At 36.0% G+C, this 19388-nt stretch overlaps 1 protein-coding gene across 2 annotated transcripts in view; it reads right to left on the reverse strand.

The window, feature by feature from the left end:
* Positions 1-19388, reverse strand: part of EDIL3 (EGF like repeats and discoidin domains 3) — a 386777-nt gene that overhangs the window by 118176 nt on the left and 249213 nt on the right. For both annotated transcript variants that reach the window (XM_036279454.1, XM_036279453.1), the window contains one exon: positions 9103-9284. In XM_036279454.1, the coding sequence (XP_036135347.1) occupies positions 9103-9284 (182 nt within the window). The remainder of the gene's footprint in view (positions 1-9102; positions 9285-19388) is intronic.

The following is a 19388-nucleotide window of genomic DNA, read 5'->3' on the forward strand; positions in this document are numbered from 1 at the left end:
ATTCCTAAGATCTGGCTGAGGATTTAACAATGAAATATTTAAAGCCTGGCCTCATCAAGATGTGCATATTCTTGCAATCCTTTTGCTATTTAATTATGACAATTATTTTATTTTATTTTTTTATCCTTACCCGAGGACATTTTTCGATATTTTGTTCCGATAGAGTGGGAGGGAGAGAGAGAGAGAGAGAGAGAAACATTGATGTGAAAGGGACACATCGAGTGGTTGCCACCCACACGACCCAACCAGGGCCGGGGACAAACTGCAACCAAGGTATGTGCCCTTAGTGGGAACCGAACCCGGGTCTCTCTGGACCACAGGCCGATGCTCTAACCGCTGAGCCAAACCGGTCAGGGCTAATTATGACAATTATTGAAGGCCCCATGTCATAGGCAAAAATCCTTTGAAAACAATTAAGCATTATTACATCCAGTTTATAGAGGAATGGGGATCCCACTTAAGGCAGACATCGATATGGGCAGTTAATAATCACACGTCACCAACGCAGCTGAAGTAGTTAGGTCTTGGATTTGTGAATACTTGATGTCTTCCATTACTTTTAAATGTTTCACAATGATGTTTCATTTTGAAGAGTAATATACTCTTCTTCAACATCTTTATTTAATTAAGTTGCTTCTAATAACGAAAAGGGCAGAGACATGATGACATATGTCTCTGTTGCTAGACCGAGAGTTCCATCAGGATAGTGACTACTACTTTTCCTCAGCTCCACCAGGGAGTCTGCTCATTATGTAGTCTCCTGGATCCTAACTCTGACCTACGAATTCCGAAACTCTAAGTATAAGGACCACATTAAAAAGGTTCTCCAGGTAATTTTATGAAGTGAGTTTGAGAACCACTGTCTCAGGCTAGAGGTGAACTGCTTGCTTATGGGCAAATATAAATTTTATAAGATACTGTAGTCACTTTAAAAGCCTCATGAACATCTAAGACTTCACCATACCAATTACCAGTATACCCCCCAAATGTATAAGGGAGCTTCCAAGAGCTTTCAAAGAAAGGACAGCACAGAGGCTATGGATGGCTTAGAGTTCGCCTCTCACACAAGTTGCCTGCATTTAAATCTCAACTGTGCAACTAAACTACTGTGCAACACTGTATTTGGACAATTTAGCTTTCTGTGCCTAGATTTCGCCATCTGAATAATTAGAGTAATAACAATACCAATTACATGAAATTATGGAATTAATACTTTTAAAGCAGGTGAAATAGCACATAGTGCTAGCTGCTAGCTGTAATGCTAATACATAATACTATGGATGGATATAAGACTCATTTGTAACAGATGTATACATGAATACAGTAACTTTACCAACTACATTCAGTTAATTTTAAACAACGACAACAAACTCTCCCAAATGGAAAGGGTTTCAAATACTGTCTTTCAGAATCAGACCAGGGGGCTTGGTACTTGGTCACATTTTCAACACAAGGAGGTTTTCACTAAGGCATTTGGGCAGAACAAATCCATTCAGTGTCTACAGTGCAAATAAGGGACTCCTTCAGCCCGGTCCAAACAGTAATCCCACCAGTTCCCAGAAGATCAACACGAAGAGACAATCAAACCTTTAGCTCAGACTCACGTTCCCTCCTGCTTCTCTGCATTTCTCACCTCTAGGGACTCAGGACAGGCGGTCAGTAGACCTCTTTGCCTTGCAGGAGGTCCTCCTGGAGTCCTATTAGGATACAGTGTTGCACTGGAGGCAGTAGCTGGCTAACTAATTCATAAGCAGCATCTCTCTACAGGCCAGTCTCATAAACAGGTTTAACACCTTTGGTTGAAGCTAAATTCACAGTCACAGGAATACGGAGGCGTGCATTTAACAATATAGGAAAAAAGTTTGATCAGAAACTCTGAAAAATGATAGGAAAGCATCACGCTAGCTCCTTCGGTCATAAGGGTCAGATATCGGCATATATTGCCCAGAGGCTGCATAGGTGGTCATATGAAGAGGGAACTATGAAAATAAAAATTCTGAACTCTGAATATTTAATTTTTTCATGACAATAGTGACTTGTTACTTTCAATCAATTCAGATGACCTCCATTTCACTCCACCAGTTTCACAAGCTGAAAAAAGTCACCCTGGTAATTCATGAGACTATGGAAATGAAGCACAGAGCATGGAAAGTCTCGACGTTTGTAAATTAAAAGTTAAAAATGTTTTCTCGTAGCCAAAATGCATAGCAAATACAAGGAAAAAGTCTTTTATATAGGGTGTTTACTAAATTATCTACTAATAGTTTTAAAGACTGTAAAAATTATGTTAGTTATTTCCTGTAACTCTTTACATTCTATATTTTGTTAATAACAGTAATAAAGCCCTGGCCGGTTTGGCTCAGCGGTTAAAGTGTTGACCTGCAGTCCTGAGAGACCCGGGTTCGGTTCCCGCTAAGGGCATGTACCTCGGTTGCAGTTTGTCCCTGGCTCTGGTCAGTCGTGCGGGTGGCAGCAACTTGATGTGTTCCTTTCACATCGATGTTTCTCTCTCTCTCTCTCTGGTCCTCTCTCTCCCTCCCACTCTACCTGAACAAAAAGTGGAAAAATGTCCTCGGGTGAGGATTAAAAAATAATAATAAAAAAATAATAATAGTAATAAAAATTTTAAACTATGGTAGTGTAATTTGATAACAAATTTATAAAAATATACAAGAAGGTAAAACAAACATTTAATTTTTGTAACATGTTTTATTTATTTATTTTGAGAGAGGAAGGGAGGGAGAGAAACATCAATCAGCTGCCTCCTACATGCCCCCACTGGGGATCGAGCCAGTAACCCGGGCATGTGCCTTGACCAGGAACTGAACTGGGACCTCTCAGCCCATGGGGGGATGCTCAGGCCCCTGAGCCTCACTGGCAGGGCAACATTTAATTTTTAACATTTTAGAACACAATGTACATGGGATGAAGAAGAGGAATATTTTGGTGTTTGGTACTCAGGGTTTAATTAGCAGAACTCCTGGCAAACACCTTATAAATATTACCCGTGCCCATCTAATGTTGCTTATAAAGTGGTTTGCACTGAGTACAGAGGAAAATATGGTTCATCTGGATTTGCAGAAAGTCTGAACCTTTTGCTGCCCAGATGGGTAAGGCATTCCCACACTGTGGAAAGATGTACCACATCTCGCACCAATGTTTTCGTGCTTCGATGACACATTCCACATGCTGGTACATAACAGCTGAAGCTAGACAGTGAACTGAGTAGCCCTTAGTGCAGTATCATGACCAAGTGAAAATAAACATTACCTCTTTTCCACCTATTCAGTATTCTCTCCTCTATTAATCAATAATCTACATCTATCCAACACAGATTTTTTAACATTCAAGGTGCTATATAAATCGACTTAAATCAGATGTAATCTCTATGGTCAAGTGGGTACAGTATAGGAAAAACAAAGGCAAATTGTGACTAAGTAAAGGTATGTTAGCTGCTATGATTGAAATACGTAACTGGCAGAGCGGGGCTGGGGACGCGGAGGACACTGTAGTCACTGCCATCTTTGGAGATGAAAAGCAGGAATTCCAGGAATCAGTTTATGGAGAAAAGAAGAAAGGAGCAGATCGAAAGAAGATTCTAGATGGTCAATAGATGAACCATGAAGTGTATATAGCTAAGCACAAGAGCAGAAAACAGCCAGGTGAATTTGAGGGTCAGCAAGAAATTCAGGCCAATGAAACCTTGGGTGCTGGAAGCTAGAGAGGGAGCAGCTTAAAGGAAAGAAAAGAGATTCCCAATGCAGCTTCTTTTAAACTAGGGAACAATTGCTATATGCTTCATTATATATTCCACAGGTCATAGAATCTGAAGTTAAGATCTCAAATGCATCCTTTAAATCTAATAAGCAAGCCATATGTATTATGTTAGAATAAATATGGTAAATGACCAAATAAATTAGAGAGTATATATATTATTTTCAGCACAGAGACATCAAGTTATTTTTACTTAATGCTAAGTGCCTTTTTGTTTTAAAAATAAAAAGTAACATTTTAAAACATACACGCCTATGGGTGAAAGTTTACTTCTAATAAGAAACTTAAAAGAAAGCAATCATTTTCCATCCAGGATTACTGATTTTTAAAAAAGGATGATTAGAAAAAGCAATATATTAATACCTAGCTATAATTAGACTTAGAGAGGTGTTTAATGTTGATAAGAGTGTATAGGGAAATGTTGGTTTCCCCACACCCCCCAGGGGAAAAAAAAGGCTAAAATATTTTCAACTTGGATGAAGAAGTAGTAAAGATGGATTCGAATCTATACATTTGTATATGCATATAGAATACACATACATGTGTAATTTGGGCTCCATTGCTAGAAACAACCTGAAAAATAATCTACTTGGTATTTAAAAAAAATTTTTTTTTGTCTCAAGGAACTCCAGGTGTCTATAAGTACGAAGAAAGTTTTCACATATATTATATGCAGGCTTTTGAGTGAAGTAAATGATTGCTCTATTTCTTGCACTAGTTTGAATTCTACTGTCCACAAAGTTTTAAGAAAAATCCTCCACTATATATAGAATTTGTACTTCAGAGATGTGAATTTATAATGTAATTTTCACTCACATAATCTTTTTGGGGCCCATGTTTTCTATACTGTTGTTTTGTTTAAAAATGAAAAAGTCAGATGGTCTTGCTTTGGGATATTTTAAATTTCCTAACAATGAAGAATCCAATAGCCATTTGGGAACATTAACTTTTGAAATGCTGATGCATTTTACAACAAATGAATAAATGCTTACTTACAAATTGCTGCTAAAAGTGGACATACTTCTGACCAGGATCTATAATGCAGTTCAGCCTACCTACAGTTCAGAAACTTTCTGGGTCACGTATTTTCCACTATCCTTCCTCATTTTCTTCACTATTCATTTCTCTCCTTCCACCTATGAGGTTATTACTACCTGCAATCCCAACAACAAAGTGCCCATGTTTCTAAATTTTATTTATCTATTTTGTAATGTAACTCAAGCAGTACAAACCCAAGCTTTATGAGCCAATGAAACACATTATTACAGCGCAGTTCCAGGATGACCTGCAGGAGGCCTGCGGGTCAATCCAGACGGCTCTGTTTTACCCAGGGATCATGTGACACCTGTGCACCTCAAAGATTGAGAAACTAGTATCTTTTCCTTCTGCAAACTAGGTGGCACATGGAAAAGGAACATATTAAAATCATATCCACATTTTTTAAAAAGGATAATAAATTATTTAAAAGAAAGATCCAAACCTATTATTCTCGGTGATAAAATACTGATAAAGTACTGAAACTACTAGTCCATTAACTTTCAAAGGAAAAGTATGGCTTTGCCTAGGTATACCCATCAAATTGATCAGCAGGCAATAATATAGCTATGTATTACATAGTGCAACAGGGATTTCTCTCCTCTCGTATTATGTTAAACTGGTTTTTAGTTTAACAAAAGTTCTATCAAAAGAGGTTGTTTGTAGCCCTGGCCAATTTGGCTCAGCAGTTAGAGTGTTGGCTTGCGGTCCAGAGAGACCCGGGTTCGGTTCCTACTAAGGGCACGTACCTCGGTTGTGGTTTGTTCCCTGCCCCGGTTGGGTCATGCAGGTGGCAAGCCACTCGATGTGCCCCTTTCACATCGATGTTTCTCTCTCTCTCTCCCCCCTTTCACATCGATGTCTCTCTCTCTCTCTCTCTCTCTCTCTCTCTCTCTCTCTCTCTCTCCCCCCCTCCCACTCTATCTGAATAACAACAACAACAACAAAAATGGAAAAATGTCCTCTGGTGAGGATTAAAAAAAAGGTTATTTGTATATAGTAAAATATAATGGTTCAAAAAAATAGTTAGCAGATGATGTAAGACCAGGTCACAAAAGTTTATGGTTGTTTACCCCATTTGCTTTTCTGTATCTTATACTGAGAGCATTTTGAAGACAAGCGCTGTCTGTTTTCTAGTGTCTAGAACACAGTGGAGACATTTGTTCAATACATGTGTGTTGAATGGATAAAAGATGAAGCTGGAAATACATTAAAACAAAATTACCTCAGAAAAATTTTAAAATACAATATTTGGCTACATGTAGGTATGAAAATAAAAATAACAGAAAATAATTATCTTTAAAATAAATAAGAAATAGTCATTTTGACTGACCCAAATCAATTAGCCAAGTACCCAGAAGATTTAAATAAGGTTTTGCATTTTCATATGAGCTAACCCAATACATATTTCCATAATTGTACAAAGTTGCTATTTCTAACATATTAATCAGAAAAAGAAATTGATATTCCAGGATGCTAATGAACCAATCAGTATTTAAGGTGGTGATTTATTTGTTGAATAAAATTCATTTGAGGAAATAAAGATCAGAAAAACTTGAAAATAAAAAAGGAAGAAACAAGTCTCTGTTTAACTGTATTCACTAGACCAATCCTTTAAATCCAGAACCAACCACAAACATTATGGTGCTGTCAGTAATAGTATGCTGAGCATGTGCATTTAAAATGGTGATTTCAAGTTTTATTTCATCAAGACAAGGAATAAAATAAAATTGAATATTAATTAGTTCATGTGTGTCAAAGACTTGAAAGATTAGGGGAATACTGTGCTCATTTTAAGTGAGTTTAAGCCAAGTACTTAAATGTTTCATTTGAAGGAGCAATACATTAAAAAATTAAATGACAAAGAAATTAATAATGTTCAACACAGAAAATTTGGTACATGATTTGCCTTTCCAGAGCCTCTTAAATAGGATTTTCTTTTAAGAAAGGAATAACTTTTAATATTTTAGAAAAATAACTTAGAAAGTTGTTAAAGAATACGTAACAATATATACTCTGAACATAATCACAAGTACTATTGAATAACAATGGTGAGTTTTCAGTTTTCCTCTCATTATCTACAAGATATTTTCATCTAATATGAAACCCTTTTTATTTACTTTTACTTTTATTTTCTTTTTTTTATCCTCACCCGAGGACATTTTTCCATTTTTTTGTTCAGATAGAGCGGGAGGGAGAGAGAGGAAGAGAGAGAGAGAGAAACATCGATGTGAAGGGACACATCGAGTGGCTGCCACCCGCACAACCAACCAGGGCCGGGGACAAACTGCAACCGAGGTACGTGCCCTTAGCGGGAACAGAACCCGGGTCTCTCTGTACCGCAGGCCGACGCTCCAACCGCTGAACCAAACCGGCCAGGGCTTTACTTTTATTTTCTATGAGCTCATTATCATCTGTACAGTAATAGCAAAATAATAATAATGGTAATAATAATAAACTGCCCTTAAAAGTAAAAGAAATAACTAAATATTCTACTTAAGTTGATCAATTTATATTTATCTTTCAAAAAGCATGGGATAAAGAGAACTAAAAGTTCATTCATACTTTGAAAGGCATAATGATGCATTAAGTAAGCAACAAACTGGGACAAACTAAAGTGAAATATCAGGACATGAAGCTTTAATACAGCTTTAATGTTTTCCCAGAGAAAACATTGCAAAAGTATGTTATTTGTAATTTATCAAAACTCACAAACATGATCTGCCAAATAGAAACTTTGATGCAAACTTGTGATGTCATCTCTCAATTGTTCTGCAATTTCTGTTCTAAATCTTAATTTCTAAGGTTTTATCATGACTTCAATTCCACTAATGCATTTAATAGTAGTCAAGTTGAAAAATGGTCTCTAGAATAATTTTTAGCGAATAGAATGCAAGCACTTTTTTGTTTTGGTCTATTTTAAACTGTAATTGAATATTCATTAGTCTATGATCGAAACTATACAGATGTGCCACTTCCTTTATCTGGAATTCTTGTTGCACATGTGGCTATAGATTAGAAGAATCATGTGTAATTTAAGAAACAATTTCTTCAAATGCATAGAAATATAAATTCATAAAACAAAACAAAAATATCAGGTAACCACACAGAGTCTTATAAAGGAAATGTATATAGGACATGCAAAAATTCCCAAGAAACCTGAACAAAGAAAACATCCAAACGAGATTTTGGCCCTGTTCCTAAAGTGCGGAAGTCAAGCTATTTGGGCACAGGTAACGTTTTCTTCCTATTAACTGCATGTAAAGCAGCCCCTACACATTGTACCTAATAATGTCCATCACAGACTCTCATGTTTAAAATTACCTTGACATAAAATATGTAGTAAACAGATGAAACATATCAGCTACCTAGACAAATCATAATTCTGTGATAGCTCCCTATTCCAAAGTGAAAATACCAAACTTTTTCATACGTATGAATCTTAAGGCACATTAAACTCACACTCTAAAGTGTGCACATTTCTCCAGCACACCTATACACAAATGATTTTCTTTATGGTGTTCACCAGATTCTTACCTCGCATCTTTGATCATGCTATTCCCGTGCCTTCTAGTCTCTACTGAAAGCCATCTTCCAAGGCTTATCTTAGAATTCACCTTCCCTGTGAGATTTTCTCATGATAATTACTTCTTTCTCTGACCTCATTGTGTACTGGATTTTTCCTTCTCTGTAGCACGCATCAATGACTTGTGAGATGTTATTAATGTGCTCGCCCCCCAACTCCAACAGAGGTATAATCTTTTAACAGAAAATTGCTGTGATCACCTTTTGTGTCCCCATACTATGTAGTTTACTGCCTCATTTCAGCTAAGTGCTCAAAAAGCATTGATATGAATTTAATATAAAGTGTTGGCATTGCTATCAATTCCATCTTTGGGAAATCAAGATATTGATATACCAAGATAGCAATATCTTGGTACTAATATTGTTTTATTGATATTCTGCTGTTTTAAAAAATAGCTGGTTGATGATAATAAATGGAAATATATATTGAAAAATCTTAGCTATTGTAAAAACCACTTTCTTTGATATGCACTTTAAAACAGTAATATTTATAATCCACAAATTTAAAAAATTAACCCTCTTAACACACTTTCCTATGGAATGTATGTTTTTCACATTTTCAGAGTTGATAGCCAATTTGGACTCTTAACTAAATTATACTTTCCTCTGTGTCCATGAAGAAAATTCACATTTGGGCTCTCCTCTAGTTCTTCCTGACATGACTCTGGTCATTCTTTAGCAATAACCCTGTCCCATCCCATTTGTTACCTGAATCCATGACCATCTGTCATTTTCTGCAGCTGTCCAGGCATTTATAAGCCCCTTCTTATTCAGACGAGCATAGTAGGGATACCATTTCTGGAGTCCAAAAAGAGCTCGGTGGGTAGATGACGCTGTGATTTGCTGATTTGATATGATTCCACCTTCGATTCCCAATGGGCCCGAGCATTCTGGGAACAAATCGAAAAAAGAATGTGAATGTTATTAGAAATAACTCATATTTTAACGTGATGGTTAGACAGGATGAGACATGTTTTCTCAATGATTTTGAATTGCACCATGGTGCCCTGTAAGCCCCATGGACTTTACAGATGTCATGGATCACTGCACGAAAGAAACCAATCTTGTTCCTCATGACAATCTCTTCTTTCTCTGAGTGTGGCATCTAACAGACACTTCCCTCTGCATTATGATTCTGCATTATGTACAATTATCTTTTGGTTGCTGATTACATAAAAGGCCAATCTCATATTTCACATTCCTAGGGATTAGAGTGACTCATAAATCATAACTTCTCAATAAATATCTTTTGATTTATTATTTCTTTTCTAGCCTTCTTCTGGATTTATATCAAAATCATTTTCACACTGACTTAGCATTTCTCACTACTATAAATTTTTTAACTTAGATTTTTATAACTAATGTCAGTTATGATTCCACAAAAAAAAAAAACAACAACAAAAAAACGCAATGTGTAAATCTGTCAACATTTAAAACATTATAATAATAACTTGTGGTAGGTTATAAATAATAGAAATATGTTGACATATTATTTTTCTAAAGTAAGCAGGTAAACTCTCTGACATTATACACAACAGTATGCATGCCACTCTGTAAATCAATATATGAAAATATTTCTATTTCTAATATTTTTATTTAAAAATTCAGAACTACTAGTTGGAATTCTGTGCTTACATTTGCATTTTCTTCTCTAATTTTTCTTTATTTGTGACTTGAAAATTGAAGATACATTTACTAAAAAAATTTAAAATACTAAGATTAAAGCATAAAATACTCAAATGATATGTTCTTAGATAACAAATTTGTTTAAAATTTTGAAACAGAACTGGAGGTCAATCCACCTAAAAATTGTATATATTTATATTACATATATTTGCTTTTTATAATTACTTTATAAAATTTTACCAGTGTGTACAGTTATTTTAAATTTAATTTTTATAATTAATAAGAAATATTATAAGTAACATCTAGTCTTAATTTCACTAACATTTTATACATGATACTCAATTTTTGCCAAGTTAGAGTTATATAATAAATATAATAATCCTATTATAAGGTATGTTACAATAATTTATCAGTATTTCTGAAAATGTGAAAGGACCACGCTCTCATTATTAAATGCTATGTTATGAAAGTCAACTTGATCAGTGATTGCCACCAGCATATTTTATAAATTTTAATTACTATTGAAGTCTAACATTTATGTGTAATGAAATATTTATATCAGTTAGAGGTTAAAAATCTGAAAGAAAAAATTCTGCTGCTGGATTATAATATTTTTTAAATTTACAAAGATTTTTCCCATTGGTAACCATTTTTTTTTCATCATAGACATGTCTCTTTTTTCCATTTCATGAGCAGAGAATAAGTAGTTCTAAACACAGGACTAACGTTTCTCTAATTACTTTAAAAACCTTTAAACACTGTTTATAAAAAGGATAAAAATATGTGGATAAGTAATAATCTTAATCAGATTTTATTAGTAAAATGACATTAATACACCAAAAATTGCCTCTTTGTAACTAGTGATTAATAAATGTTTCACTTGATAAGTTAAATATAGATACCAAGATATTTTCTAAAACATCTAATTAGAGCTGTTTAGCACTTTATGAAGGTGTACTTTATCACTTTCAAGTCATTAAATTAAGAAGCCATTCATTTTTAGAACTGCAGTATTAGCAGCCACAGATAATAATCTAATTTTCACATTCCAAAATAATTATCATTGAAAGCTCAAATGCTGAGTCTTTGGAGTCTTTCTTTACTTTCCATTTTATAAGATTTTTACAAACTTCATAAAAGCACTAAGACTTTCATGACAACACTTTGATAACCTCAGGAGGCTGACTTTTTAGGATTGCACCATGAAAGGAGTCTCAAACACCCTTGTCCGTGAGTTGTGCAATGTCTGGGTGGGAAATGCGGCAGGCAGGAAGGCCATTTATTGCAGGTCAGTTAGTGGAAAGGTAGAGCTAAGGAGCCAGCTTTGATGAATTAAAACTGCATGGCAACCTTAGAAAGAACGCTCTGACATTTAGTTGTGTACTTCAAAAACCATATGCTGAATTAGACACTTTCACCTAATTTGTAACCATTTTAAAAGTGATTTGACCTCAAAGCACACTATTTAATAAGTCTACTCTATCACTACTTTTAACCAACCAACCTTTTCTTATTAACTAACATATCAATAAACACATTGGCTGTGAACTCTTGCATTATCATATAAGCCAAACACCAATCAGCGACTTAAAAAATGTATTTGCATATATATTTATTTACTCCACCATAAGGCTCCCATTCTTTGTCATATCCTCACTAGTCATTTATTCAAATAAAACATATATATGGCTTCACAATTTACAAAGTATTTTTACATAAACTGTCTCGTTGTGGTGTTAAATTTACAAATGCTATATTTCTTTACTCAGTCTTCAATTCCACATGATTTTAAAAAAATAAGTATTTAAAACATTCACTTACACCCTGCATGTTGCCAATTAGTAAAACCCAGCAGAGGAAACCTGACTGTGTGTGTGTGTGTGTGTGTGTGTGTGTGAGATGGGGGTCTTGGCATCAGCTCCCTTCCTTACTGGTTAGTGCTCCTCAATTTTTCTCATTTTAAAAATCAGGGTTATGATAACACCTAATTCACCAGTTGTGAGGAGATAAAAAATAAAAAAGGTAAAAAATGCTTTGCCTTTATAAATATAGATTGTTAAAAAATAATGAGCCTAGTTCTGTAAAGTCACACACGTGTTTCTCTTCAGAGTTGAGGAGACATGCCCTTCAGTGTAGATGGGGGAGGCACTGTGTCTTTAAACGGTTGCTTCCTTAAATGGGCATGGTGGCTTGTACACAGGACGAGCTCAATACATATGGGCTGAATATTGGTATTGGGGCTTTTTCTTCTAAACAGTAAACTAATAATCAAATCCAAATCTCATACTTCATTTCACACTGGAAAGTTGTCACGACAGCAGCTTTTCTTCACTAATCATTTGGACCATGATCAAATGGATGTCATCATAATAAAAGGTTCAAAATCCAATTTCCTTTTGCCTGAGCTATCCACCTCCCCAACGTCCTATTAAATTTGACAGTTATAAAAGCTAATGAAGGAGTTGCAATTCAGAATGCAAATGATTATACATCTAAGATTAAGTGACCTTTAGCAGTGAGCAGTAAGATGCTTAAAAGAAAGATACATTATTGTCACTATCAGATAAAGGAGGAAAGGATATGAAATACTACCTAATGAGAAACGTAATTGTACATAAACATTCTGAAGTTGGAAAAGAGTATCCACATGTATTTCCTCACATAATCAAACTAATATTTTAAGGGGAAAAGGTTATCATGACAATATAATAAATGAGAAAACTTATGAGGAGGGAAGTTAAACTCGTAAAAGGAGTCTGGAATTTAAGCCAACATGCTCTGCTTCATAAACAGAAAATAATATCAATTGATAAAGTGAAGAGTTCAGCAGCTCAACACAGGCTGATTCTGTGTCTGTTTCCTCTGCTGTTATTTTATATGAGAGATATGTACTTACACATACTAGGGAAAAGGATTAACAGGAAGGAAACATAGAGTATCACTAGTGGCATTTGGGATAAAACAGAACTTTCACAAATTAGGATACATTAAAAAAGTAAGTGACGGTCTATAGCAGTGAGTCCCAGAAGTAAATATTGAAGTTAATATGGTGTCCTTTAAAGGTGTTAAAAAAGTAACAATTGTCCTTTAAAGGTGTTAAAAAAGTAACCTGCCACAATTATTAGCTTATCACTGCCAATCAAATATAAATAGGCTAATTCAGTCTTGAGTATTTAATGACTTCTTATTATGTGTCCATCTACCCATCAATCCATCCTTCCACTCACGCTCCATTCATTTATCTCAGTTTTGAAAAATACATATGTATTAAAGACCAACTATATATCAGGAAGTTTTCTAGGCAGTGGACAAATAAGGCAGAAAAAGTCTCAAATCCTAGAGTTCATATTCTAGTTGGAAAACAAACTATAAACAAACAAGTAAATAAGGAAATGCCAGGAAGTGCTAAGTAAGGTAGGTGAGGGTGTATCAGGTGATCAATGGTAGCCTTTCTGAGAAGTGACATTAGATCTGATCTCTGAGTGAGGAGCGGGAGCTGGCTACTGTGCTGGGTCACTGTACTGGTTTCCCCAGAGCTTTCAGTCCAGAGGGAGAGACACACAGAAATGAAAATAGTGTATTATAATATATGATAGTAGGTGCACAGGGTTCAATGGGAGAATCAAGAGGGAATCATAACCCAGCCTGGGGTTCAGGGAAGGATTTGCTGGGAATGAGTGGGAACTAGCATAGTCAAGAAAAAAGGGAGGGCAGACGCAGTAACAGGAAACAGCTTGGGATGATGAGGGAAGTAGAGGCAGGCCAGGATTAGACCAAGATGGATTGGTGTGTGGGGGTGGTCAAGATGGAGTGAAGAACTAGAGAAATCTAATTATTTTGCTAAAGAGCTTCCTGAAATAACATGATTTATTCAGTGAAGGGAATAATTCAAGGATTCTAACTATAGTTACATTTCATTTAATGTAGATCATTCCTGCTATATCATGGAGGACAAATTTAAGGGAGGACAGATAGCAAGATACCACAATTGTCCAGGTGAAAAATGATGCAGGTCTGAAAGAGATACAAAAAAGAGAAATAATTCAAAGCTTATTTAAAAGATAAAACTGTTTTGCAGAGCTAGTAATCATTATATGTAGGGTGGAGGAGGGAAATGGGGCATCTTCAAAGGTGACAGACAGCATAGACAGTGCTCCCTTTAATTGGGGTTGTCCATGTCTCACAACTAACATTGCTGAATCTAATTCCTCCCTTAAGATTTTTATCAAAAATTATTCTTGCTGCTGGACTGGGTTTGGGAGGATGTTGAACCCTCTGTTATTGCAACATTGAACCTGGTGGGTGATAGTCACATCAACTAGGCTGCAGGGACTGGATGGAAAAGTGAAAACCTGCTTCTATGCTCCAGCCATACCCGACTCCAGGACTCCCTGCTCCATAGCTCAGCCTTGTGAATCATGTGTGTCCATCTGTTGCCCCACAAAACAGAGTGCCCTTTGTAGGCAAAGATTATATACCTCATAGTACCTAGTGGCAAGCCTCGCTCTTAGCACACACCGAGTAAGCACTTGAAAAGGAACATAATTATGAAATAAATATGAAAGGTAAATAAACAGAAAAAAGTACAGCTAACAATGGAATATTCTGTTTGCTCAATTCATTTTATAAATTAAAAAGTCATTTCACCTAGTCTAAAGAGGGTGATATAGATGCATGTAGAAATCGTTCACATGCTGAGTGAAGAGAAAAAGCATTTCCTTTAGTAATGAAAATAAACACAAACTGACACTCGAGTGGGTGACTTCTCTTTCAATGAGTTGCCTCTCAGCCAACAGGTATTTTTGAGAGTGTCTACTGTTATCCCTGGAGTGGGCCCAGTGACAATTTGATCAGGAGAATGGGGGAGTCAACATTGCTGATCCTTTGATCTGCATTTATGCATCTTTGGTATTATGCTTGCTTTAAAAAAAATTTTTTTTTCTTTATTGATTTTAGAGAGAGAAGAAGTGAGATGGAGAGAAATAGAAACATTGATAAGAGAGAACATCAATTGGCTGCCTCCTGCATGCCCCCCCCACTGGGGATCGGGCCCACCTCCTGGGCATGTGTCCTGACTGGGAATCAAACCGGTGACCTCTTGGTGCATGGGTCCATGCTCAACCACTGAGCCACACCAGCAGGACTTATGCTTGCTTTTGACAGTTTAATAATTCTAAATTAAGGAGCCCAGTCAACATTGTCAGCATTGATTACCAGAGGCTTTTAGGCATCATTTACATAGTCAGTTAAAATAACTGCATTGCCTGAATTGTCTGAGTGGCCTGGTCATGCCTTCTGAACTGAGGACCTGCTGTTCAGACTGACTGAGCAAGTGAGTGACATCACCTGGCGGGTTGAGCAAGAAGAGCAAACAGCTGGGTCAGGCGGGTCCAAGCCTCGTGTGCCCTCCCCAGAGCACTTATCCACTTTTGTCAAATCCCTGTGAATAAAACACATTCAAAGAGGAGTCCTTCCCACTCTGCAAACTCATCCTCTGGAGTGTGGCAAAGACAGGCGTCTGCGTGGTATTGATCTTGTAGCTGACAAGTAAGCAGCGCCACAGACTCTCACGTTTCGTTCCTGAGTGTGCCGATTAAGCCTTTCAAATGAGTGAGCTGCGCGGCTGAATCCCTACCAGCATACTGCTTTCATGTGCTCTATCTCAATATCCAGACCTCTTCAGAATGAAAGGATTTCAAATTAAAGGCATGTAAGAAACAAATCTCCTTTAAACATCTCCAGTCCTCTCCTCGGAGCATCGCGTCTTCTTGTGGAGTGTGAGCCCTGCGCGGTTCTTAGCTCTAGCACGGAAACTGCTGAATGCAAGTGCTGGCGAATGGATTACTGACGATCTCCACTGCTGCAGAAATTAGTGCTGATTCCAGCATAAACGCCCCTCAGTGCACCTGGACCGCAGCCTTCCCTTTATTCCTGGCGTGTGTTTTATTTTAGAGTTGTTCTGAGACCAGACTCTAAATTGGTGAGGGAGAGATCAAGGCCACTGTTCTTCCCCCTGTGGTCCAGGGCTTGAAAGAAGCCCTGAAGATTTTCTTTTCCACTTGTAAGTCTTGTCACCTCTGCCCCACAGATTTGCTGATTTCTCTTAGGCTATCATTTTTTGGCATTGAGGAGTGGTGTCAAAGAAAGAGGAAAAGGAGAGAATGAAGACAGAGGTGCAAGAAAGGCTGACTCAGGTACAGAGCTCAGATGTACAGCTTTGGCTGTGGGAGACAGGGTGGGTGGCAAAGGAGCTCCCTGGCCCAGTGGGAGCGTGGAGGTGGACACGGACACACAGCCTTCCTTTCACTCACTCACTCACCCACAAATTCCCATGGAGCACCCCTCGGGCTGTCAGGCCTCTGTCATGGCATTGGGAGTGATCACCTTTAAAGGACTTAAGAGTGAAAATTCCATTTCGTGATGCTTATTCCTCTCCACACCTACAGATTACTTCTTTATAGGAGGGCATAAACTTCACATATGGCCACAGTAACCCTGCTTATGGGTAATTGCAAAATTATCAAAACAGTTTTCAAAAATTAGTGAAGCTTATTTGGATTGAATATGTACCTTAGAGAAAAGGCTATTTCTTTGCATCAGGTGGGCTGCTTAGCCTAGATAAATGCTAATTTTCTTAACAGTCATGAAGACTGATTCTGTGATATGTGGCCACTAAAGAATTTTCCTCATGCTATTAGAAACTGTATTCGATTACTTTCTATATTGGAAAGCTTAGGTGTCCAAGATAAATGAGAGAAATAAGTATTTGTGCATATATTTTATCTTAGATAATAAACTGCTTTAAGTTAGAAAGCATGCCTTTTGCATTATTTATGTTTCCCAAGCACGAAATACATTGCCTTACGAATTTGTCTATTCTCAACATTGTGGAGTAAATTAAATTAAATTAAATTAAAATAAATCACTGCTTTTTTGGAATTGGTTTTTTTTCCTTTGTTGACACTGAATTAATCTTCTGAATATAGATATGATCACTCTAAGGATTCAACATACTGGGTGGGGATAAAAATCAGAAATACTTTCTTGGTATGCTGGAATGCTTGAACTATATATAAGAATTAGCTCTTGGAGGCTGGGGAAACATCATGTCTGCAATAAAAACCAGCATTCATAAAATTACAAATTCAATTATCTCCCATCTAGCTATTTTCCTATAAAATGTGGTTACGCTTTTTTCCCACCACACTATGTTATCTCAAGTCAATTATGATCTATTATCAGTTTAAGTTAATTGTTTTGAATTCAGGAAAAAATTAAACCCGTGAATAAGCTAAATTATAATAGGAAACTGCCCAATATTTCCCGAAGCTAATGTTTAGCATATTGATGCAGAATGATGGTGTTTGCTGTTATTTAAATAGTAGGGCCTATAGACTGTAGTATTCAAAAACCAAAATTTTTACTGAGCTATTTTATAAAAGTAAAAGAAAACAAGATTATCATCCTATCACAGTACGCAGTTGCTATAGGACAAAAGAGGAGTGGATTTTAATTACTTAAAATGCATTTTTCAAAACAGAACAGCATATGGGTGTCTGAGTCCTGCATGCACTTCTGCAGCCAGGCCTGATTTCAGTGACTTGTACTGAAGCTTTCACCAAAACTGCACAATTCATCTTCCACCAACTATAAAGATAACAACGTGGTTTGATGAAACATTTGACTGTAGAGTCAAAAGCCTGCTATTCAAAAACCTGCTGATGTATTCTTGCTTCCAACAAAAGATCTGCACCGGCAAGAGCTAAAAGGCGTATAATGCCAACATAAATGCTAAAGGTAGGATTCGGTTGCTTCAAGACACACGAGTTGAATATCAAATGTAAATATTCAAGCACTGTTTTGCAGAAGACATGTTTTACTTCTTTTACATTTTTATTGTATTATTATTATTATTGCTAAACGCATATCAAGATAAGTACCACGAGACACTGCCTCTGATGTTTTGTGTTAAGTAATATTATCAGCATGCCAAGTGCTAATTTTATTTGAGAGAGAAATCACAGTCTCAAATCCAATTATTAGCCATCTAGCCTTTTTTTTTTTTTTTTTTCTGGACAATGCAGTTAGTTTGTTCTTCACACTGGATGTTACCTCAGGTGAAGTATGAACACTCAGTGTTCCAGAGGTCAAAAGTAATCCAAAGAATTAAACAGGAAGCCCTTGCAGAAGGCAAGGTGTGGCAATGGGGCCCTCTCTAATGCTAGAACACTTTGGAAAGTCAGTGAGAAGAAGATGAAGAGCAAAATGAGATCTGGAAAGATAAGTAGATGCTTTATTTATGTGAATTCCAGAGACATCTACCTTCCACATTCACTTCTAGAAATATAAAGAAATATTTGTCATACAGAAAATAAATAGGTATAACCATATAGTCAGAGAGGTATGGAGTTGAGGAAGGAAACTAAAAAAATCCAACAAATGATTTTTAGAAGTCTGCCCTCTAAATGAAAACTTCAGCTCCATAGTTTCTTCTTCTTCTTCTTCAAAAAAATACATTTATGTTGCTAGAATTTCCAGTATAGAGCTGAGACAGAAGATGAATTATTGATAATAATGCATTTACTGATCAAACATTCCTAGGGAAGAAAGTATCCCAAAGGCTTTGTACATAGTATTTGCAATGGCTTTGGTAGTTCTGAAAGGGACAATTCAACATAGAATTTTAAAACAAAACAAATGTAAAGCTACTAAAACAAAGGGTGATTTATAAATTTTATAGAAAGGACATTCCAGAAGAATTTAACAGAGCAATAGTTTTATTTTAAACCTATAGAAGCTAAGCCAGCTTTTCCTACATTACCCCTTATTCATATGAGAGTCATACTAGATGTGTTTTATAACATAATGAATATAGGTCATCCTACTAAAATAGGAAATTTAACTTTTGCTTGTGTTCAATTGTATTATATTTAATGAATCTAGACCCTAATATTATGTGATTTCCAGGTTAAATGTTCATTTTTTGGGACAGTATGTGTAAAAAAATCAACTTCTAAAGTTTGTATCAGAGTTACCAATAAAGCATAAATATATTTCAGAAAAGTAAAGGTATTTAAAACTCTTAAACATAGAGTTAAGTTTTCAGCTGCTAAAATGAGTATAGAATATTTTCTATATTCAACAAAATACACATAATAGGATAAATTGTTATTCTCTGGTCTATTCGGCCTAATGATTAAGTAAATAAATATACTTCTTATAAATTTATGTTAAAATATATGACAAATATAAAGTGTCAATAAAAATAATCCTATTACTGAAATAGTAAAAATAAATTTCATGTTTTTCCTTAACCTTTTAATTAAAAGAAAGTGTAATGTTTCTTTTACTTTGGAACTATGTAAGAC

The sequence above is a fragment of the Molossus molossus genome, unplaced genomic scaffold (genome assembly GCF_014108415.1).
Source record: "Molossus molossus isolate mMolMol1 unplaced genomic scaffold, mMolMol1.p scaffold_m16_p_3, whole genome shotgun sequence".
In the NCBI taxonomy this organism is placed as follows: Eukaryota; Metazoa; Chordata; class Mammalia; order Chiroptera; family Molossidae; genus Molossus; species Molossus molossus.